Source organism: Erinaceus europaeus, chromosome 23 (assembly GCF_950295315.1).
Source record: "Erinaceus europaeus chromosome 23, mEriEur2.1, whole genome shotgun sequence".
NCBI classification, from domain to species: domain Eukaryota; kingdom Metazoa; phylum Chordata; class Mammalia; order Eulipotyphla; family Erinaceidae; genus Erinaceus; species Erinaceus europaeus.
In genome coordinates this window covers 2251469-2274352 of record NC_080184.1, presented here as the reverse complement: position 1 = coordinate 2274352, position 22884 = coordinate 2251469, and the positions used below count along the sequence as shown (strand labels likewise).

Genomic DNA, 22884 nt, shown 5'->3' with positions numbered 1-22884 from the left:
GCTTTTAAAACTTTGTTTATATTTTCCCAGAGCCCTGCTCAGCTCTGGCTGATGGTGGTGCTGGGGATTGAACCTGGGACCTAGGAGCCTCAGGCATGAATGTCTTTTGCTAAACCATGCTGTTGTCTCCCCAGACCAATATTTTATTTGTTTAAGTGAGAAGAATAGAGAGACCAGAGTTCTGGTTCATGATGGTGCTGGGGCTTGAATCTGGGACTTCAGAGCTTCAGGTATGAAAGGCTTATTTATTTATTTCAAGTATTTTATTCATTTTAATGAGAAAGTTACAGAGAGGAAGACATAAGAGACAGAGAGAGAGAGAGATGACCAGAGTCCTGCTCAGCTCTGGCTGATGTTGGTCCTGGGGATTGAATTGAACTTGGGACCTCAGAGCCTCAGGCAAGAGAGTCTTTTGTATAACCACTGTGCTGTCTTCCATGCCCTCCCCCTCTCTCTTTCTTGACATCTTGAAGGCTTGGTCTGAAGAGGTAGCTCAGAGATACAGCACAGGCTTTGCATATATGAGGCCCTGGATTCCATCCCAGGCACCGAAAGAGAAATTAAGGAAGGGAAGAAGGAATGGAGGAAGGAAGGAAAGAAGGGAGGGAGGGAGGACAGACCAGGGAAGTCTGTCTTGATACTTACTTTTAAATATATAATTAATTTAATTTATTTATTATTGGATAGAGACAGAGAGAGAACTGAGCAAGGAGGGGGAGACAGAGAGCGAGAGAGACAGAGAGACACCTGCAGGCCTGCTTGACGCTTTCCCCCTGCAAGTGGGGATTTGGGGTCTCAAACCTGGGTCCTTGCGCACTGTAACGTGTGCTCAACCAGGTGTGCCACCACCTGGCTCCCTTTTTTACTCTCAATCTCCACTTTGCTCTCTCTCTCTCTCTCTCTCTCTCTCTCTCTCCTTGCCTTAGTTTCCCCTCCTGCAAAGCTGAATGATGGAGGGAGGTAGAGTGATGGGTGACAACACCGCTCCCCTAAGTCCCAGGGGATCCCCTTTCTAGTCCCAGGGGACCCTCTCTCTGCACCCCAAGCCCCCTATGCCTACACACACACACACACACACACACACACACACACACACCTATGCCAGGCCCAGAGCAGGTGCAACCCAGGAGCTGGGAGTGAAGACAATAAACAATTTCCTCCCTCCTCCCCGCCCAGCCTCGCCCTCCTCCTCCTCCTCCTCCTTCTCTTTCCATCTCTTCCCTCCTCCTTCCCACTTCCTCCTTCATCTCCTCAATCCTCCCGCTGCCTCGGGCACAGGGGAGCAGGGTGGCGGCAGGATGCCCAGCATCTTCGCCTACCAGAGCTCTGAGGTGGACTGGTGTGAGGGCAACTTCCAGCACTCGGCGCTGGTGGCTGAGTTCTACAACACGGTGAGGCTTCAGGACCGGGGTTCAAGGCTGCCGGGTGCCCAGGTGCCCAGGCTCCTTGCCCAACCAGTTCCTCTCTCCCTCTCCTTCTCCTTCTTTCTCCCAGGACAAGCCACTCATCCACCCATTCATTCATTCCTTTGCCTTGCTGTGATCTTAAATTATTTTCTTTGGGGGGGGGGCAGGTGGTAGCGCAGCGGGTTAAGCGCAGGTGGCACAAAGCACAAGGACCGACATAAGAATCCCGGTTCGAGCCCCCGGCTCCCCACCTGCAGGGGAGTCGCTTCCCAGGCGGTGAAGCAGGTCTGCAGGTGTCTGTCTTTCTCTCCCCCTCTCTGTCTTCCCCTCCTCTCTCCATTTCTCTCTGTCCTATCCAATAATGATGACAACCATAACAACAATAATAACAACAACAATAAAACAACAAGGGCAGCAAAAGGGGAAAAATAGCCTCCAGGAGCAGTGGATTCATAATGTAGGCACTGAGCCCCAGCAATGACCCTGGAGGCAAAAATAAATAAATAAATAAATCATTTTCTTTCTTTTCTCTCTCTTTTTTTTTTTTCCTCCAGGGTTATTCCTGGGGCTCGGTGCCTACACTATAAATCCACTGCTCCTGGAGGCTATTTTTTTTTTTCCTATTTTATTGCCTTTGCTGTTGTTATTGTTACCACTGTTGTTGTTGTTGTTGATGTTGGATAAGACAGAGAGGGGGAGAGAAAGACAGACACCTGCAGACCTGCTTCACCGCCTGGGAAGCGACTCCCCTGCAGGTGGGGAGCCGGGGGCTCAAACCGGGATCCTTATGCCGGTCCTTGCGCTTTGTGCCATGTGCGCTTAACCTGCTGAACTACCACCTGACTCCCTCACCCCTTAATTTTTTTCTTATCAGAGCACTGCTCAGCTCTGGCTGATGGTGGTGCAGGGGATTGGACCTGGGACTTTGGAACCTCAGGCAGGAGAGTCTTTTACCATAACCATTATGCTATCTCCCCTGTCCTTTCTCTCTCTTTCTCTTTATTTTTAAAATTTAATAATTAAATTAAATTAATTAATTAATTTAAGAAAGGAGACATTAACAAAACCACAGGATAGGAGGGGTACAACTCCACACAATTCCCACCACCCGGTCTCCATATCCTATCCAATCCCCAATAGCTTTCCCATTCTCTATCCCTCTGGGAGCATGGACCCAGGGTCGTTGTGGGTCTCTTTCTCTTTATTAAAAAAGATTTTTATTGAAATATTTTATTTACTATCAGATAGAGGCAGCCAGAAATCAAAAGGCAAGGGGGAGACCGAGACACACTTGCAGCCCTGCTTCACCACTCGTGAAGCTTCCCCCCCGCCCCCCCACAGGTGGGACCAGGGGCTTGAACTCACTGCCTGCACTCAACCAGGTGTACCACCACCTGACCCCATGACCAACTCTTGGCTTCTAACCTGAGCAGTGGACGTGAGCTCTGAAGTCATGGGTGGCCTTTACATACCTTTCTTATGAGCCAGACTAATCTCCCATGAGGTCATAGTGAGCCGCAAGGGAGACAGGGAAAAGTAGCCTTTGCTGTTTAACATCCATGTTGGCCGTCTAAAAATGGGGAGGGTCTATGATTTCTAGAAGGAAAAAGGGGTAGCTGGGGTGTGAGTGTGGGGGTGGCTTTGCTGGTAGAACAAGGGACTTGCATGCCTGAACCTCCTTGTGTGATCAATGGTACTGAATTCCCTGACACTTGTTTCTCCCTCTCCCTTTTAAAGAATTTATTTATTCATGAGAAAAATGGGAAGAGAGAGAGAGAGAGAGAGAGAGAGATATTGAGAGAGAGAGAGATTGAGAGAGAGGACCAGACATCACTCTGGTCCATGTGATGCTGGGGGTTGAACTCAAGACCTCATGGTTGAGGGTCCAATGCTTTATCCACTGCACCACCGCCTGGACCACTCTCTCTTTCTGTCTCTCTGTCTCTGTCTCTCTTGTATCTCTATGAAACAAACAAGGTAAATCTTAAAACATAAACAAGAAGTCGGGTGGTGGCGCAGCGGGTTAAGTGTACATGGCGCCAAGTGCAAGAACCAGCATAAGGATTCTGGTTCGAGCCCCCGGCTCCCCACCTGCAGGGGAGTCGCTTCAAAAGTGGTGAAGCAGGTCTGCAGGTGTCTGTCTTTCTCTCCCCCTTTCTGTCTTCCCTTCCTCTCTCCATTTCTCTCTGTCCTATTTAACAACAACGACATTAACAACAACGACAGTAACTACAACAGCAATATAAAAAACAACAACAAGGGCAACAAAAAGGGAAAATAAATAAATAAAAATATTAAAAAATATATAAATAAGAAGAAAAAGGAGTGATGTATGTGGAAGGGGAGTGGATAGCCTTCAATTCACTCCCTATAAATGGGTGGGGAGGGGTAGATAGCATGATGGTTCTGCAAAGAGACTGTTATGTCTGAGGCTCCAAAGTCCCAGGTTCTGTCCCTTGCACCGCCATCAACCAGAGCTGATCACTGTTCTGGTTAAAATAATAATAACAATAATAATAAAGTAGTGGATTTGTTGGTTGACTTCTTCTTCTAGCGTTTGCCCTTCTTCCTTAGCCAGTCAACAGCAAAGCTGTCAGGAGCTGCTTGTTGCTGGCTTTGAAAGTGACTGGGATCCATGTGGATTCAGTCGGCTAGGAAGGATCGTCAGTTTCCCCAATGAATGGGGACTCACGGGATGCACCACGAGAAGGTCGATCCAATGACTGAACTCAATGGTTGAGTGAATCTGTCGGTTGACTGAATCTATTGACTGATGGGTCCACTTATTACACAGATTTATTGGCTCAACTGGCCCACTAGTTGACTGGATCCATTTACCGAGTGGATCTCTTGGCTGAATGACCCCCTGGTTGAACGGATCTGTTAGTTGCACAGACTCATCCCTTGTATGAATTCACTGGTTGGATGAATCCATTGGTGGACTGGATCTATTCACTGACTAGGTCCACTTGTTGACTAGATCCATCCACTAACTAGATCTATTTGTTGAACGGACCTATTGGCTAAGTGAATTAATTGGTTGAACATTTCAATTAGTTCACTGGATCTGTTTGTTGACTGAGTCCATTAGTTGAGTGGACCCATCCTTGATTATGCTTATTGGCTGAATAAATCCACTGGTTAAATGGACTTGTTGGTTGAGTAAACCCGTTGGTTGAATGCACCCACCAGTTGACTGACTGGATCTGTTGGTTGGATGGATCCACTGGTCCCCTGTCAAAAGTGCACCCTGTCTGGATTAACTGCTCAAAGGTGGCAGGTAACGACCCAGGATCTGGCCAAGCACAGCCTTCCTCTGCCCCCTGGTGACCTGATGACCCCCCTCCTGCCCTCCAGTTCAGCAATGTCACCTTCTTCATCTTCGGGCCCCTCATGATGTTCCTGATGCACCCCTACGCCCAGAAGCGCACACGCTTCACCTACGTCACCTGCATGCTCTTCATGGTCATAGGTAGGTGGGGTCCTGGGGCCCAGGAGGCGACAGAGGCAGGGAAGGGGCTCGATCCCTTGGAACACCCACCCGCCTTCCTCTCTCTCGCTCCAGGCATGTTTTCCATGTACTTCCACATGACGCTCAGCTTCCTGGGGCAGCTGCTGGACGAGATCTCCATCCTTTGGTTTCTGGCCAGTGGTTACAGCATCTGGTTGCCTCGCTGCTACTTCCCTGCCTTTGTAAACAGAAGCAGGTGGGTGGGGTGCAGGCTGTGTACCCCTCAGGGACTCCCCTCTGCACTCTGTTTGGATCTTTAAGTTTCTTATTTATTTATTTATTTTTATATGTTTTTAAAAAATTTATTCCCTTTTGTTACCCTTGTTGTTTTATTGTTGTAGTTATTATTGATGTCGTTGTGGCTGGATAGGACAGAGAGAAATCGAGAGAGGAGGGGAAGACAGAGAGGGGGAGAGAAAGACAGACACCTGCTTCACCGCTTGTGAAGTGATTCCCCTGCAGGTGGGGAGCCGGGGGCTTGAACCAGGATCTTTATGCCGGTCCTTGTGCTTTGCACCATGTGAACTTAACCCTCTAATTTTATTTTTTAATAATTAAAAAAACGTTTATGATTGGGTAGAGACAGCTAGAAATTGAGAGGGAAGGGGGAGAGAGAGATGGAGAGAGACAGAGAGAAACCGGCAGCCCTGCTTCACCACTCGGGAAGCTTCTCCTCTGCAGGTGGGGATTGAAGGCTCGAACACAGGTCCCTGTGCACTGTAATGTGTATTTTACCTGGTGCATCATCCCAACCCCTAGTTTCTAATTTTTAGTGTTTCTCTTTATTTGTTTTTTTTTTTTATTTGACAGGACAGAGAGAAACTGAGAGGGGAGGGGGAGATAGAGAGGGAGAGAGACAGAGAAACACCTGCAGCCCCGCTTCACCACTCATGAAGCTTTCCCCCTGCAGGTGGGGACCAGGGGCTCGAACCTGGGTCCTTGATCATTGTAGCATGCACGGGTGCACTATTACCTAGCCAAACAGACATTGTATAGACACAGACAGAGATTAGATAGATTGATATATAGATGAGAGAGAGAGAGAGAGAGAGAGAGAGAGAGACTAAGACCAGAGCCCTGCTCAGCTCTTGCTGGTGGTGGTGCTGGGGATTGAACCTGGGACTTCAGAACCTCAGGCAGGAGAGTCTGTTTGCAGAACCACCATGCTGTCTCCCTGGCCCTGATTTTTCTTGTTGATTTGTAAACACTCTTTGCATATGTGGGATTTTTTTCTCCCCAGAGCCCTGCTCAGCTCTGGCTGATGGTGGTGCTGGGGACTGAACCTGGGACTTCAGAGCCTCAGGCAAGACATTTTTTTAGAGAACCACTGTGCTGCCCACGCCCAGCCCCCTTTCTGACCCATCTCTGGACTCTGCTCTAGGACCTGTAAGGTGGTGGCGCACCTGGTTGAGTGCACATGTTCCAGTGCACAAAGACCCAGGTTTGAACCCCTCACCCCCACCTGCTGGGGGAAAGCTCCACGAAGTGTGTCTCTCTGTCTCCCTCTGTCTGCAGGTGTCTCTCTGTCTCCCTCTTTTTTTTTTTGCCTCCAGGCTCACTGCTGGGGCTCTGTGCCTGCACTACAAATCCACTGCTCCTGGAGGCCATTTTTCTTGCCCGTGTTTTAATTGTTATTGTTGTCATAGGACAGAGAATAATCGAGAGAGGAGGGGAAGACAGAGAAGAGGAAAGACAGACACCTGCAGACCAGCAGGTGGGGGAGCGGGGGCTCAAACTGAGATCCTTACGCTGTCCTTGCACTTTGCACCACCTGAACTTAACCCACTGCGCTACCGCCCAGCTCCCTCTCTCCCTCTCCAGCTCCCCTTTCCTGTTCAATTTCTGGCTGTCTCTATCCAATAAGTAAATAAAGATAATAATTAAAAATTATAAAAAAGAAAAACACTGGAGTCGGGAGGTAGTGCAGCAGTTTAAGTGCAGGTGGTGCAAAGCGCAAGGATCCACATAAAGATCCCAGTTCGAGCCCCCAGCTCCCCACCTGCAGGGGAGTCGCTTCCCAGGTGGTGAAGCAGGTCTGCAGGTGTCTGTCTTTCTCTCCCCCTCTCTGTCTTCCCCTCCTCTCTCCATTTCTCTCTGTCCTACCCAACAATGAATGACATCATCAACAACAATAATAACCACAACAAAAAAAGGGTGAAAAATGGCCTCCAGGAGCGGTGATTCATGGTGCAGGCACTGAGCCCCAGCAATAACCCTGGAGGCAAAAAAAAATTAAAATAAATAAAATAAAGGAGCCAGGAGCTGGCGCACCTGGTTGAGTTCACATGTTCCAAGGTGCAAGCACCCAGTCCCCACCTGTAGGGGGAAAGCTTTGTGAGTGGTGAAGCAGGGCTGCAGGTGTCTCTCTGTCTCCCTCTCCATCTCTCCCTTTTCTCTCAATTTCTGGCTGTCTCTATCTAATATATAAATAAAGATAATAAAAAAAATTAAATAGGAATTAAAATGAGAGGTCGGGTGGTGGTGCACCTGGTTGAGTACACACGTTACAATAATCAAGAACTGGGGGTCGGGCGGTAGCGCAGCGGGTTAAGCGCAGGTGGCGCAAAGCGCAAGGACCAGGCTCAAGGATCCCAGTTCAAACCCCCGGCTCCCCATCTGCAGGGGAGTCACTTCACAAGTGGTGAAGCAGGTCTGCAGGTGTCTGTCTGTCTCTCCCCCCTCTGTCTTCCCCTCCTCTCTCCATTTCTCTCTGTCCTATCTAACAACAACAATAACTACAACAACAATTTTAAAAAAGGGCAACAAAAGGGAAAGTAAATAAAAAAAAATGTCTAGTACCCGGGTTCAAGCCCCCGGCCCCCACCTGCAGGAGGAAAGCTTCACAAGCGGTGAAGCAGGGCTGCAGGTGTCTCTCTGTCTCTTTCCTTCTCTATAGCTATATGTCCCTTTCCTCTCAATTTCTGACTATCTCTATCAAGTAAATAAAGATAATAAAAATAAAAACAATTAAAAAAGAAATTAAAAATGAATTTTCTTATTAATAGGTGATAGAGACAAGAAAGTTTGTGTAGTGGGTGGAGGTTAAGATGTACTAGCAAGGGGCCGGGTGGTGGCGCACCTGGTTGAGCGCACATGTTACAGTGCCCAAGGACCCTGGTTCGAGCTCTGGTCCCCACCTGCAGGGGGAAAGCTTCACGAATGGTGACGCAGGGCTGCAGGTGTCTCTCTGTCTCCCCTCTCCATTTATGACTATCTCTATCCAATAAATAAAGATAATAAAAAAATAAATCTTAAAAAAAAAAAGATGTACTAGCAAAAGGTCTCAAGTTCAATCCCCATCATCCCATGCTTTCTCTCTCTCAGTAAACAAACAAATGAATCTCTAAAAATAACATAGGGTGAGGGAGACAGCATACAGCATAATAGTCATGCAAGCAGACTCTCCTGCCTGAGGCTCTGACATCCTGGGTTCAAGCCCCAGCATCAATATCAGCCAGAGTTGAGCAGGGTTCGTCATCATCATAATCATGATCATCATAATAACAATAATAAACTGGGGAGACAGCTCAGGAGTTCTGCAAAAAGACTCTCTTGCCTGAGACTCTGAGGTCCTAGGTTCAACCCCCCAGCACCACTATCAGCCAGAGTTCCTCAGGGATCTTGTAAAAATCAAAACAAACAAACAAAATCTATAAACAAAGAAAATCACTTTGTGGTGTGTGGTACTGGGAGGTACTCAGCTCTCCCACTGCACCACCTCCTGGGCCAGTGGAGCCCCCACCCAAGACATCCCCAGGACCTCACACCTGCCACCCTTCTACAGCAGAACCCTTCACCCCACCCCCTTCCAGAAATCAGTTCACCAGCTTCGTCTTCATCACCACCGTGGTCAGCACCTTCTTGACCTTCCTGAAACCTACCGTCAATGCCTACGCCCTCAACTGCATTGGCCTTCACATCCTCTACATTGTGTTCAAGGAATATAAGAAGTGGGTGCTGGGTGCAGGAGTGGGTGGGGGTATGGTTGCTCAAGGGAGGTGACTCCCACCCAGTGTCCCGTGTTTCTCGAACTCACCACATCCTCACTGGTTCTAGAAAGGGCATAGCCCTGGCCCCAGATCCCCTTAGCAAGAGTTGGTGTCAAAGGGTGTCAGATCACAGAGTTTGACCTCTTAGGATGACATCCCCCCTCCCAAAATAGCATGCATGCAGACCAATCCAAAGCAATGCGTTTTGAACTCTGTTTCCACTAACCACGCTCCATGACCTTCCTCATTTTTCCAAGCTCTGTGTTCCTCCCACACCTCATATTTAGAAAGTCACCTTGGTTCAGAATTTAACTCTCTTGCTTGAGGGCTTCCTGTTTTAAAAACAAATTCACAGAAGGTCTCAGAAAGGGAGAGACCCCTCTGTATTTCAAATGGGACCTGTTGGGTGGGGGTAACTAGCATACTGGTTATTCAAATGGGACCTGTTGAGGTAAGTTGAAGAAAAAGGTCATTGAAAACTTCTGTGTGGGCAAGTATGGGAGGCTAGCATGTGTCAGGGATTCTGGGGCAGAGGTCAGTGGGAGGGAGCAGTTGCAAGAATCTGGAAGGAGAAAGCCCATCAGAAATAGATTGGTAGATAGAAGGATAGATAGATAGATAGATAGATAGATAGATAGATAGATACATACATACATACATACATACATACATACATACAATCATACAATTCTAGGCAGTAGCTGTGGTATGAGTTGACCTCACAGGGAGGGAGCTTGGGAAATCAATAGACTAATGGCATGCTAGCCTCTATTGAATAAACCCAGTGGAAACCTTTGGTCAACATAACAAATCCATTGGTCAACCAAGCTAGAATCCATTGGTTAATCCAAGTGGAAGTCTTTCGCCAACCCAACTGGAATTCATTGGTTAATCAAAATGGAAACCTTTGATCAACCAAATGGAACCCAATGGTCAACCTAGCTAGAATCTGTTGGTCAATTCAGATGGAAACTTTGGTCAACGCAACTGGAAACCACTGACCAGCCCACTGAGAGATATTGTCAATCCAATTTCAGCCACTGATCAACACAAGTGGTCCCCCCCTCAAACAAACAAACAAACAAACAAACAAAAAACCAGCAAGTCTTGTAGATTTGGTTCAGACCAGTCATCACCATCGCACCTCCACTACCACTGGAACATAGAACAGAGTCAAGAAGGATCTGGAAGGCTAAATGGACACCATAGCACACACGCAGTTTTAGCATAATCAATCATCCTGATTTAAGATCAAAGATCTCATGCTCAGTTCACATCGCCATTCCCCCCTGTTTCTCAAAGATGCCTTCTGGCATTTCACTCAACCCAAGGTCCAAAAACAGTGTTAGTGGAGTTTCTATATTCCCTGACAGGCCCTCTCTCCGTTCCTCCCCTTTTCATCTACTTTGATAGTAAGAACTCAGTCACTGATCTACCTGATTAGTTCTGGTGGTAGTGCTGGCAGTCTTCAGCTTCTCCTTCTCCTCCTCCTCCCCCTCTTCCTCCTCCTCCACCACCTCTTCTCTCTCCTCCTCCTTCTGCCAAGAGCTGCACACAGTACCTTGTAAATGTTCAGTGGGATGGAGTAGGAACAGGGACACGGCCTCATACATCTCTTCACTCTCAGACTCACCTCCTCAGATGGAGGAGTTTCCCATCAGCCCCTTCAAGCTCCAGCACCTCCCCCCCCCCCGTGGGCCTCTGACCTGCCTCCCCCTCCCCAGGACCAGCAACAAGGACATTCAGCACGTGATCAAGGTCTCTGTTGTCTTTTGGTTGCTTGCTATAACTAGCTGGATCAGTGACCGTGTCCTCTGCAGCTTCTGGCAACGGATCCACTTTCCCTACCTGCACAGCATCTGGTGAGCACCTGCCCAGGGAAGGGCCTGAGACCAGAGGACCACCGTGCTAGAGCATGGAGCAGGGAGCAGGGGGGCAGGGGAGAGGCATAGACAATGGGTGGGGGGGAGGGTGCAAGGGGTGATGGCTGTCTGGGGGGTGAGAGTTCAGGGTCACTAAGAATGACCAGGAGTATGAGAGAGAAGTCCAGGATTGTTGGGGGGGATCTTAGGTCACTGAGTTGACTTCAGGGGTTTCTTATTTATTTATTTACTATTTCTATTAATGACACAAAGTGGGGAAGGAGAGAGAGAGAGAAAGAGAGAAAACCATAGTATCACTGTCTGTTCAATTTACCCATCCACCATATGCCATCCATTCACTCTACCACCTGTTCACTCAGCCACCACTTACTCACACATCCATACATCTACTGATCTATCAGTCTATCACCTATTTATCTATTCCATCCATCCACCATCTATCCATTCACCAAACCTCCATTCGTCCAATCAACCATATATCCAGCCATCTATTTGTCAACTCATTTAGCCATCTGCCCATCTACCATCCATCCATTCAACTAGTTCATCCATCCATCCATCCATCCATCCATCCATCCATCCATCCATCCATCCATCTATTCATCCACCCACCCATCCACCCAACTGTCCACTCAGAAAACCATCCATTTACTCATGAACCTATTACCAATTCATCCATTAATCCATCCATCCACCCATACACCAATCCATTTGTCCATCCATCCATCAATCCATTTATCCATCCATCCACCCATTCACCAATTCATTCATCCATCCATCTGTCCACCCACCAATCCATTTCTTTATCCATCTATCCATCCATCCATCCTCCAATCCACTCATCCATCCATCCATCCATCCATTCATCTCTCCTTCCCTCCATTCACCCATATACCCACTCATCTGTTTATCTATCCACCCATCCATTTATCTGCCCATCCACTCACCATCCCACTCACCTACCCATAAATCCACCCAATTGTTCATCTGTTCACCAATCTGTTCATTCATTCATGTATTCACCCCTACTAGGTACCTACCCATCTACTCATCCATCAGGTAACTAATTCACAGTTCATTCATTCATTCATTCAGCTATTTACCCCATTCATCTATCTGTTGATCTAAACATCCATCCACATATCCATCTATTCCAAGTTCACTTAGCGGATGAACTTGGGTCTTTTTTTTTTTCTTTTAAGAATTTAAAAATATTTATTTTCTTTTTGTTGCCCTTATTGTTTTATTGTTGTTGCCCTTTATTATTGTTTTATTTGTTGCCCTTATAGTTATTATTGTTGTTGTTATTGATGTCGTTGTTGGATAGGGCAGAGAGAAATGGAGAGAGGAGGGGAAGACAGAGAGGGGGAGAGAAAGACAGACACCTGCAGACCTGCTTCACCGCCTGTGAAGCGACTCCCCTGCAGGTGGGGAGCCGGAGGCTCAAACCTGGATCCTCACGCTGGTCCTTGCGCTTTGCACCACGTGCGCTTAACTCACTGTTCTACCGCCTGACTCCTGAACTTGGGTCTTAGCATGCAAGCCCTGCACCCTACAGCTATGCCATCTCCCCACCCCCAGTGCAGGGACATATGGAGCCCTCACCCCTCCCCTCTCCCTCTCTTTCTCCCTCCCTCTCTCTGTCCCTCAGGCATGTCCTCATCAGCTTCACCTTCCCCTACATCATGGTCACCATGGCCATGGTGGACGCAAGGTACGAGATGACCAAGGAGACGGTCAGGCTGCGCTACTGGCCCCGGGACAGCTGGCCCGTGGGGCTGCCCTACGTGGAGCTGGGCGAGGACGCCAAGGACTGCTGAGGTCGACCAGCACCCCTGTGCCAGCTGGCGAGAGCCCCCCCCCCTCCAGCTCCCTCCCTGCTTCCTGTCCTGCATGGCCCCGGCTCCGTCTCCGAGGCAGGGGATGGACGAAGGTGCCTCTCTGTGCTCTGCTTCCTATGACCCTGCAGGGTCTCCCGCCATGGCTGCCTCCATCCCCTGCCCCTGACATCCCTCCGTGAATTTTCTTTCTGCTTCTATCCAATAATAAATAAAGATAATTTTAAAAAAGAAAGAAGAAAAGAAAGAGAATAATTTTATTTATGTATTTATTTTTGTCTCCAGGTCTGCAGGTGTCTGTCTTTCTCTCCCTCTCTCTGTCTTCTTCCCCTCCTCTCTCCATTTCTCTCTGTCCTATCCAATGACAGCAGCAACAACAACAATAATAATAGCCACAACAATGATAAAACAACAAGGGCTACAAAAGGGAGGAAAAATGGTCTCCAGGAGCAGTGGATTCATGGTGCAGGCACCGAGCCCTGGCAATAATTCTGGAGGCAAAAAATAGAATAAAATAAAATAAATAAAAATAAAAACTAAAATTGAATATTAAAATAATGTATGTATTTGAAAAGAGAGAGACTCTCCTGTCTTTCTTGATGGTCCAAAGTCCTGGGTTCAACCCTCTCAGTACTACCACCGGTCAGAGCTGAGCAGGGCTCTTGTCTTTCTCTCTCTCACTAAATGAAAAGGGTATATTAAACAAATAAATGGTGCTGGAGTCCAGGAAATGAATCCCCTTCATATTAGAGACAGATAAATTGAGAGGTGAAGGGGGAGATAGGGAAGGAAAGAGACAGAGACACCTGCAGCCCTGCTTCACCATTCATGAAGATCCCCCACACCCCCGCTGGTGGGGATTAGGGGATTGAACCTGGGTCCTCACTGTAATGTGAGTGCTTAACTGGGTGCACCACTGCCTGTCCCCCTGAATTATCTAGTCTTCTGGATGTACATAAAGCCAGACGCTGAGTCGGGCGGTAACGCAGCAGGTTAGGCACAGGTGGCGCAAAGCACAAAGACTGGTGTCAGGATCCCGGTTCGAGCCCCCGGCTCCCCACCTGCAGGGGAGTCGCTTCCCAGGCGGTGAAGCAGGTCTGCGGGTTTTTCTCTCTCCCTCTCTGTCTTCCCCTCCTCTTTCCATTTCTCTCTGTCCTATCCAACAACAACGATATCAACAACCACAACAATAATAACTACAACAATAAAATAAGGGCAACAAAAGGGAATAAATAAACAAACAAATAAATAAATAATTTTTAAAAAGCTGAACGCTAGGGGGTGATAGAGACCAGAGGTGCCAGCCTCTCCCTTAGAGATGGGACAACCCCTCCCTCCTCCTCCTCCCCTCTCTCCCTCCCTCCTGCATTCACCAAGTTTCTTTGTAGCCACAGAGTCCAGGGCGGGTTAGAGCCCCAGGTCTGGGAGTCAAATTGATTCTTTGCCACTTGGAGATAACGGGTTTCAAGTCTGCCTTCTGCCGGTTACTCTGTTTCTTCTCTTCATCTGCCCCTCTGGCCCTCAGGGCCCAGCACTGCTTTGAGACCACAGGTAACATTGTGTCCTTGTTGGAAGTCCTTTGTGGGAGATCAGAAAGAGCCACTCCACTGGATACAGTAACAAGGAAAACTGGGACTAAGTCAAGTCCAAGGCAGTGATTTCTTCCTTATCTTTTAAAATTAAAAAATATATATATTTGGGAGTCGGGCTGTAGCACAGCGGGTTAAGAGCAGGTGGCGCGAAGCACAAGGGCCGGCATGAGGATCCCGGTTCGAGCCCCCGGCTCCCCACCTGCAGGGGAGTCGCTTCACAGGCGGTGAAGCAGGACTGCAGGTGTCTGTCTTTCTCTCCCCCTCTCTGTCTTCCCCTCCTCTCTCCATTTCTCTCTGTCCTATCCAACAACGACGACATCAACTACAACAACAATAAAAAGACAACAAGGGCAACAAAAGGGAAGATAAATAAATAAAATTACAAAAAAATTAAATATATATATATTTATTTTCCCTTTCGTTGTCTTTTTTTCCTTTTGTTGCCCTTTTTTTTATTGTTGTTGTTGTTTATTGATGTCGTCGTTGTTGGGTAGGACAGAGAGAAATGGAGAGAGGAGGGGAAGACAGAGAGGGGGAGAGAAAGACAGACACCTGCAGACCTGCTTCACCGCCTGGGAAGCGACGCCCCTGCAGGTGGGGAGCCGGGGGCTTGAACTGGGATCCTTACGCCGGTCCTTGCGCTTTGTGCCACGTGTGCTTAACCCGCTGCGCTCCCGCCCGACTCCCGGCAGTGATTTCTTTCTTATATTTTTGTTGCCACCAGGGTTATTGGTTATTGCTGGCGCTGGGGGCCTGAGTGACAACAAATCCACTGCTCCCGGGGCCATTTTCCCTCTCTCTCTCTCTCTCTTTCTTCTTCTCTCCTCTCTCTTCTTCTCTCCTCCTCTCTCTCTTTTCTTCTCTCCCTTTCTTTCTTTTTTTTCCCTTTTTTTCTTTTTTCTTTTTGGTAGAGACAGAGAGAAATTGAGAGAGATTAGGGGGATAGAGAGGAAGAGAGACAGAGAGACACCTGCAGCCCTGTTCCACCACTCACGAAGCTTCCTCCCCCTCAGGTGGAAGACCTGGAACTCAAACCCAGGTCCTTGTGCGTGGGAGCAGGTGTGCTCAACGAGGAGCACCACCACCCAGCCCCTTTAAGTAGTTCCTTTTTTTTAAAAAAAGTATTAAAATTTTTTATTTGTTAATTACTGAATAGAGACAGAGAGATTGAGAGAAAAGGGGGAGATAGAGATAGGGAGAAGCAGAGAGACACCTGCAGCCCTGCTTTACTACTTGTTAAGCTTCCCCCTATTCCTAGGTGGGGACTGGGGTGGGGGGATTCAAAGGTCCCAGGTTCAATCCCCAGCACATCACCATCAGCCAGAGCTGAGCAGGGCTCTGGTGGGAAACACACACACACGCACACACATGTAAAGAGTTCTGAGAAGTCAACAAGAAGACAGGGTCTGGGAGACTGGATAATGATTATCCAAACATGTCCACTTGGTCGATTCCAAATGATATTCCTCCATGAGGATCATTTCTGGAACCATCCGTTCCACCCCGGTTCCATGGCTGCCAGTTCTTAGCAACATCGCCCCGCCAGATATTCGTCGGGATGCGGCATCATCTAAGTTCATTTACCACGTCTACGCTCGACCGGACCTGCCAATATACGCGGATATCTTCGCCCACCCTGGCCAACGCTTGACGTCTCGTCACCCAATCTGGTCCCCTACGCCTACACTGAACTTCTCTGTTCCAGACTCTTGGAAACAGAGCTGGCAGTCAGCTGAGGTCAAGAACAAACACCTCATCACAGACCCCTGCAAGCGTCAACCCGGCTTTGACCTAGCACGTTATGATCGGGCCCTCCTCCATCGCTATCGAACAGGCCATGGCCGGTGCGCCGCTATGTTCCATCGCTGGGGAGCCAGAGACGACCCGAACTGCCCCTGCGGCTCCAGACAGACTATGACCCACACAGTCAACGACTGCCACCTCTCCAGATTCAAAGGAGGTCTCGAAACTTGACATCAGGCTCAACCTGACGCTGTTGACTGGCTACGGAAGAAGGGCAAACGCTAGAAGAATCCAAACAGGCTCTCCTAACTGAGACTCTGAGGTCCTGGGTTCAATTCCCAGCACCACCATCAGGGACCTTGGAGCCACAGGCAAGAAAGGCTGTTGTGTTACCACCGTGCTGTGTCCCTGGCTATAATATAACAATAGTAATAATAATACTAATATATAATAGTTATTATTACTCTCCTCTCTACTCCTCCTTTTCCTCTCCCTCATCTCCTCTCTCCTCCTGTTCTCCTTTCTCTTCTTCCTCCTCCTTGTTCTGCAATAGACGTCACTTTGGCCGAACAGTATTCTTTGGCTTATCTAATCTAAAATTCAAATTTCCCCAGGTGTCAGCTCTTTCTCCTCAGCTTGTTTCTCCTGGTATGTCACATAACTCACCTGCCTGACAAGGCAGTTCTGGGGCCTGGGAGGTGGCTTAGTGGGTAAAGCACACAGTACCATATATGGGGGGGGGCGGAAGACCTGGGTTCGAGCCCTCAGCTCCACATGGGGTCCCCTCTGCTGTGGGAAGCGTCATGAGTGGTTTGAGCAGCATGGTGGTGTCCCTTTCTCTCTCTGCCTCTTTTCTTTAATCTGGGGAGGGGATGAGAAGGAGAGAGTTGAATCTGCTGGGGGCAGTGGAATCATGCAGGGGTAACCCCCCTAGACACACACACACACACACACACACACACACACAGGAAGATGGTTGTGATGGCTTTGTTAAAAGATTTATTTATGAGAGTCTGGCGCCAAAGAAAAAAAAGTTAATTTCGGGAGTCAGCCGGTAGCACAGCGGGTTAAGCACAGATGGCACAAAGTGCAAGGACCAGCGTAAGGATCCTGGTTCGAGCCCCCGGCTCCCCACCTGCAGGGGAGTCGCTTCACAGGCAGTGAAGCAGGTCTGCAGGTGTCTGTCTTTCTTTCTCCCTCTCTGTCTTCCCCTCCTCTCTCCATTTCACTCTGTCCTATCCAACAATAACTACAACAACAATAGCTAAAACAACAATTAAAAAGGTCAAGAAAAAGGAAATAAATAAAAGTATGAAAAAAGGATTTATTTATTTATATAATTATTTATTTTTCTTCCAGGGTTATCTCTGGGGCTCAGTGCCTGCACTACAAATTCACTGCTCCTGGAGGCTATTTTCCCCCACTTATTAGATAGAGACAGATAGAAATTGAGAGAGGAGGGGGCGACAGAAAGGGAGAGAGACAGAGAGACACCTGCAGCCCTGCTTCACACTCAGGAAGCTTTCCCCCTGCAGGTGGGGAGCCAGGGGCTTGAACCCAGATCCTTGTGCTCACTAACATCTGCCCCCTCTACACATCTTTCTTTTTAAAATATTTATTTATTTATTTCCTTTTGTTGCCCTTGTTGTTTTATTGTTGTTGTAGTTATTATTGTTGTTATTGATGTCGTTGTTGGATAGGACAGAGAGAAATGGAGAGAGGAGGGGAAGACAGGGGGGAGAGAAAGACAGACACCTGCAGACCTGCTTCACTGCCTGTGAAGCGACTCCCCTGCAGGTGGGGAGCTGGGGGCTCGAACTGGGATCCTTAGGCCAGTCCTTGTGCTTTTGTGCTTTGCACCGTGTGCGCTTAACCTGCTCTGCTACTGCCTGACTCCCTAGGTGTCTATCTTTCTCTCCCCCTCTCTGTCTTCCCCTCCTTTCTCCATTTCTCTTTGTCCTGTAAAAAAAATAGATAATAATAATAGCCACAGGAGCAGTGGATTCATAGTGCCTGCACCGAGTCCCAGTGATAATCCTGGAGGAGAGAGAGAGAGAATCTTTTTCAGTTCTGACAAAGCTTGGTCTTGAATTGGAACTGACACTTCTTGTCCCCAGGCCTGTGGGGTGTCTCATCTCTGCAGTTGGGGACCAGCATTGAGGGGGTGGACCCCAGGTGTTCTCTGTCGCAAGGACCAAGGCAGGACAGGCAAACAGCCAGCCAGCATAGGTGTGCGTGCGTGGCCCATGTGCCCATAAAACTTTATTGACACAAACACGCCCTGGGTGGGGTCTCAGGCTGCCCGAGCTGCTTCGGGCACTCTACCCCCAAGGGAGTATCATCCCATCACTCCACCATCGAATTCATGGGTGTGTTTCCAAGTCAGGTGTGAATGTTATGGACTCTTCTTTTTAAAAACTTAATTAATTAATTAATTTACCCCAGAGTCCTGCTCAGCTCTGGCAGGTGGTGGTGCTGGGGATTGAACCTGGAACCTCAGAGCCTCAGGCAGGAGAGTCTGTTTGCAGAACCATCCTGCTGTCTTTCCTCTAAATTGATCTAAATCAATACCTATTTTTTGCTTTTCTTTTTAAGATTCCCTCTCTTTCTTTTCTCTTTTAAGATTCACCTTGGGAGTCGGGCGGTAACACAGAGGGTTAAGCGCATGTGGCGCAAAGCGCAAGGACCAGAATGAGGATCCCGGTTCGAGCCCCCGGCTCCCCACCTGCAGGGGAGTCGCTTCGCAGACGGTGAAGCAGGTCTGCAGGTGTCTGTCTTTCTCTCCCCCTTTCTGTCTTCCCTTCTCTCTCCATTTGTCTCTGTCCTATCCAACAATGACGACATCAATAATAACTACAACAATAAAACAAGGGCAACAAAAGGGAATAAATAAATAAATATTAAAAAGAAAAGATTCACCTTAGCTAAAGAGACAGCACAGTGGTTCTGCAAAAGACCCTCCTGCCTGAGGCTCTGAGGTCTCAGGTTCAATCCCCAGCATCACCATCAGCCAGAGCTCAGCAGGACTCTGGGGTCCCTCTCCCTTCTCCTCCCTCTCCTTGTCCTCTTCCTCCTCTCTCTCTCTCCTGTCTACTATCCATCTCTCTTATTAAGTAAATAATATATTACTAAGAAAAAGACCCTCCTGCCTGAGGCTCTGAGGTCTCAGGTTCAATCCCCAGCATCACCATCAGCCAGAGCTCAGCAGGACTCTGGGGTCCCTCTCCCTTCTCCTCCCTCTCCTTGTCCTCTTCCTCCTCTCTCTCTCTCCTGTCTACTATCCATCTCTCTTATTAAGTAAATAATATATTACTAAGAAAAAGACCCTCCTGCCTGAGGCTCTGAGGTCTCAGGTTCAATCCCCAGCATCACCATCAGCCAGAGCTGAACAGGACTCTGGGCTCTTTCTATCTTGATCTCCTTCTGCCAAATTGACCACCCTAAAAACAAACAAACAATATATATAATATATATAATATATATATATATATATCTTTTTAGTAGCCTAGCAGTGGATGCAAAATATAAAAGCACTGGACCCCAAAGCCCGAGGTCCTAAGTTCCATCTCCAGCTTCTCATGTGCCAGAGTCTCTGGTTCATCTTTTCCCCTTTATAAATAAATTAATTAATTTTAAAAATCCTTTTTGGGACCAGGAGGTGGCACAGTCATTGGACAAGCACATTGTTGTACACAAGGATCAGGTTTCAAGCCCCTGGTCCCCCACCTGCAGGGGGTAAGCTTTCTGAGCAGTGGAGCAGGGCTGCAGGCATCTCTCTGTCTCTCTCCCCCTCTCACTCACTCATTCATTTGCTCACTCACACATTCACCCTTCTCTATTTCTCTCTGCCTGTCTCTGTCCAATAAATAAATAACATCTTAAAGAAAACCACCTCTTTATTTTGTAATCATTCTAGAGTCGAGAGGAGATGCAAAGATTATCTAACAAGGCCTCAGGGGGTTCTCTGGCCCCTGTCTTCAGTGGAACCACCTTGCACAACCAGGACATTCACACGGATAATATCAGCAGACCTTACCCTGGTTGCAACAGCCTCTCTCTCTCTCTCTCTCTCTCTCTCTCTCTGTGTCAAGGCAGCTTCTTCACCTGCATGGAATTACACAATCAGAGCTCCCAAGGGATAAAGCCAAAGTCTACTTCCTTTTTTTTATTCCCTTTTGTTGCCCTTTTAAAAATTTATTTATTGTCCATTTTGTTGCCCTTGTAGTTTAACCTTGTTGTGGTTATTGTTGTTGGATAGGACAGAGAGAAATGGAGAGAGGAGGGAAAGACAGAAAGGGGGAGGGAAAGACAGACACCTGCAGACCTGCTTCACCGCCTGCGAAGCGACTCCCCTGCAGGTGGGGAGCCAGGGGCTCAAACTGGGATCCTTATGCCGGTCCTTGTGCTTTGCACCACCTGCGCTTAACCCACTGAGCTACAGCCAGACTCCCAGAAAAAAATTTTTTTTTAATTTATGGGTGAGAGAAGGAGAGAAGCAGATCCTCCCTCTGGCACCTGTGATGCCAGGGATGGAAATCAGGACCTCAGGCCTGAGAGTCCAGTGTGCTAACCACTGTACCCCCTCCCCAGCTACTTTTTCCTGTTTTCTTTATTAGAGATTCATTTATTTAACAGGAGTGTGGAAGGTGAGAAAAATAAAAGAATTGTTTCCCTAGATATCTTTAACTCCTTCCTTCTTCCTTCCTTCCTTCCTTCCTTCTTCCTTCCTTCCTTCCTTCCTTCTTCCTTCCTTCCTTCTTCCTTTCTTCCTTCCTTCCTTCCTTCCTTCCTTCCTTCCTTCCTTCCTTCTTCCTTCCTTCCTTCCTTCCTTCCTTCCTTCCTTCCTTCCTTCTTTCTTTTCTTTTGTCACTGGTGCTATTTCTAGGACTCAGTGCCTGTATGATGACTCATTATTCCTGACACTGCCCTCACCCTCAACTTTTTGTTAGAGGGTCAGAGACAGAAGGAGCTAGAGAGGAGAGAGACAGAGAGACACCTGCAGCCCTGCTTCACCACTCGTGAAGCTTCCCTCCTGCAGGTGGGAACCGGGGGCTTGAACCCAGGTCCTTGCACATGGTAACACGTGTACTCAACCAGGCGTGTCACTGCCTGGCCCCTTCTATCATATTATTTACTATTCGATCTTAATCCATTGCATTCTACTATATTCTATTCTATTCTAATTTATTCTATTCTATTCTATCCTAAATCTATTCTATTCTATTCTGTTCTGTTCAGTTCTGTTCTATTCTATTCTACTCTACTCTACTCTATTCTATTTTTATTCTATTCTACTCTGCTCTACTCTATTCTATTCCATTCTAATTCTATCCTATCCTATTATATTATATTCCATCCTAATTTTTTCTATCCCATTCTTACTCCACCCTATTCTATCCTATCCTATTCTATTCCATCATTATTCTATTCTATTCTTTTATTTATTTATTTATTTATTTATTTTTACCAGAACACTGTTCAGTTCTGGCTTATGGTGGTGTGGGGAATTGAACCTGAGACACTGGAGTCTCAGGTATGAGAGTCTGTTTGCATAACCATTATGCTATCTACCCTCCACCCTATTCTATTCTATTCTATTCTATTCTATTCTATTCTATTCTATTCTATTCCATTCTCATTCTGTTCGATTCCATCCTAATTCTATTCTATTCCATTCTACCATAGTGAATGCTATTCTCCCATATTACATTACATATTACATTACATATTACATTACATATTACATTACATATTACATATTACATTCTATTCTATGCTTTATTTTTTTCTTTACAAATATATTTAGCTTTGGGGCCAGGCAGTGGCTCACCTAGTTAAGCACTCACATTACTGTGCACAAGGACCCGGGTTCAAGTCCCTGGTTCCCCACTTGCAGGGAGAAAGCTTCACAGGTGGTAAAGCAGAGCTGCAGTGTCTCTCTCCCTCTCTATCTTTTCCTCCTCTCTCCATTTCTCTGTCTCTGTCCAATAAGAAATAAAAAATTTAAAAACATATTTAGTTTTCATTTATTTGATTGGTCTTGAGAAATTGAGAGGGGAAGAGTAGATAGAGATGGAGAGAGACAGACAATGGCAGCCCTGCTTCAAAGTTTCAGAAGCTTCCCCTCCTGCAGGTGGGGACCAGGAGCTTGAACCTAGGTCCTTGTGCCAATACACAAGGTGTGCTTTTTACGGACACCATTGCCTGGCCCCAAGTGTGTTTATTTCTGGAGAGAGAGAGAGAGAGAGAGAGAGAGAGATCACCTGGCTTGGGGGTGGAGCTGAACTCGCCCCAGATGACTCAGTCAGCTCTCTCCCTGGTTCTGCGTCATGGCAGAGAAATGGGGGGGCGGTGCTCCCCAAACCGAGTCTCTCACCTTACCTAGAGCTCCAGGGGAGGGGGGCTAAGTTTATAGGGATGGGGGAGTGCATGAAACTTCCCCCACCCCAAATTTGAATGTAGAAATATGGAACTGTGTGAAGGCTAAGCTGGAGCTCCACACAGAGGCTGGGCTATTTTATTGGCAAGTGAATAAAGAAAATTATCAAACCGTAAGGCCTGGGATGGCGAGCAGTGGTCAGAGCACCAGATTCTCAGGCCTGAGGTCCTGAGTTCTATCCCTAGCATCACAGGTGCCAGAGGGAGGTTCTGCTTCCTCTATATGTCTCTCTCTTTCTTTTTTAACTTAAAAAAATTATTTATGGACAGGAGTAGATAGCATAATGGTTATGCAAACAGACTCTCATGCCCGAGGTTCCAAAGTCCCAGGTTCAATCCCCTGTACCACCATAAGCCAGAGCTGAGTAGTACTCTGGTAAAAAAAAAAATTATTTATTAGATAGAGACAGTCAGAAATCAAGAGGAAAGGGGGAGATAGAGAGGAAGAGAGATAGAGACACCTGTAGCCCTGCTTCACCACTTG

General features: G+C 47.5%; 1 protein-coding gene across 3 annotated transcripts in view; it reads left to right on the top strand.

Moving 5' to 3' along the window:
• Nucleotides 1–1230: 1230 nt before the first annotated feature.
• LOC103115078 (alkaline ceramidase 1-like) overlaps nt 1231–22884 on the top strand; it is a 37718-nt gene continuing 16064 nt past the window's right edge. The window contains exons 1-6 of one of the 3 annotated variants that reach the window (XR_009547302.1): nt 1231–1391; nt 4764–4878; nt 4972–5113; nt 8730–8867; nt 10631–10768; nt 12441–12722. Coding sequence is in view for 2 of the 3 variants with exons in the window: in XM_007524830.2 (XP_007524892.1) it covers nt 1299–1391; nt 4764–4878; nt 4972–5113; nt 8730–8867; nt 10631–10768; nt 12441–12609 (795 nt within the window). In the remaining variant the exon portion in view is untranslated. Of the gene's footprint in view, nt 1392–4763; nt 4879–4971; nt 5114–8729; nt 8868–10630; nt 10769–12440; nt 12829–22884 lie in introns of those variants that run through there. The other 2 variants (XM_007524830.2, XM_060181534.1) reach the window with 2 other exon arrangements.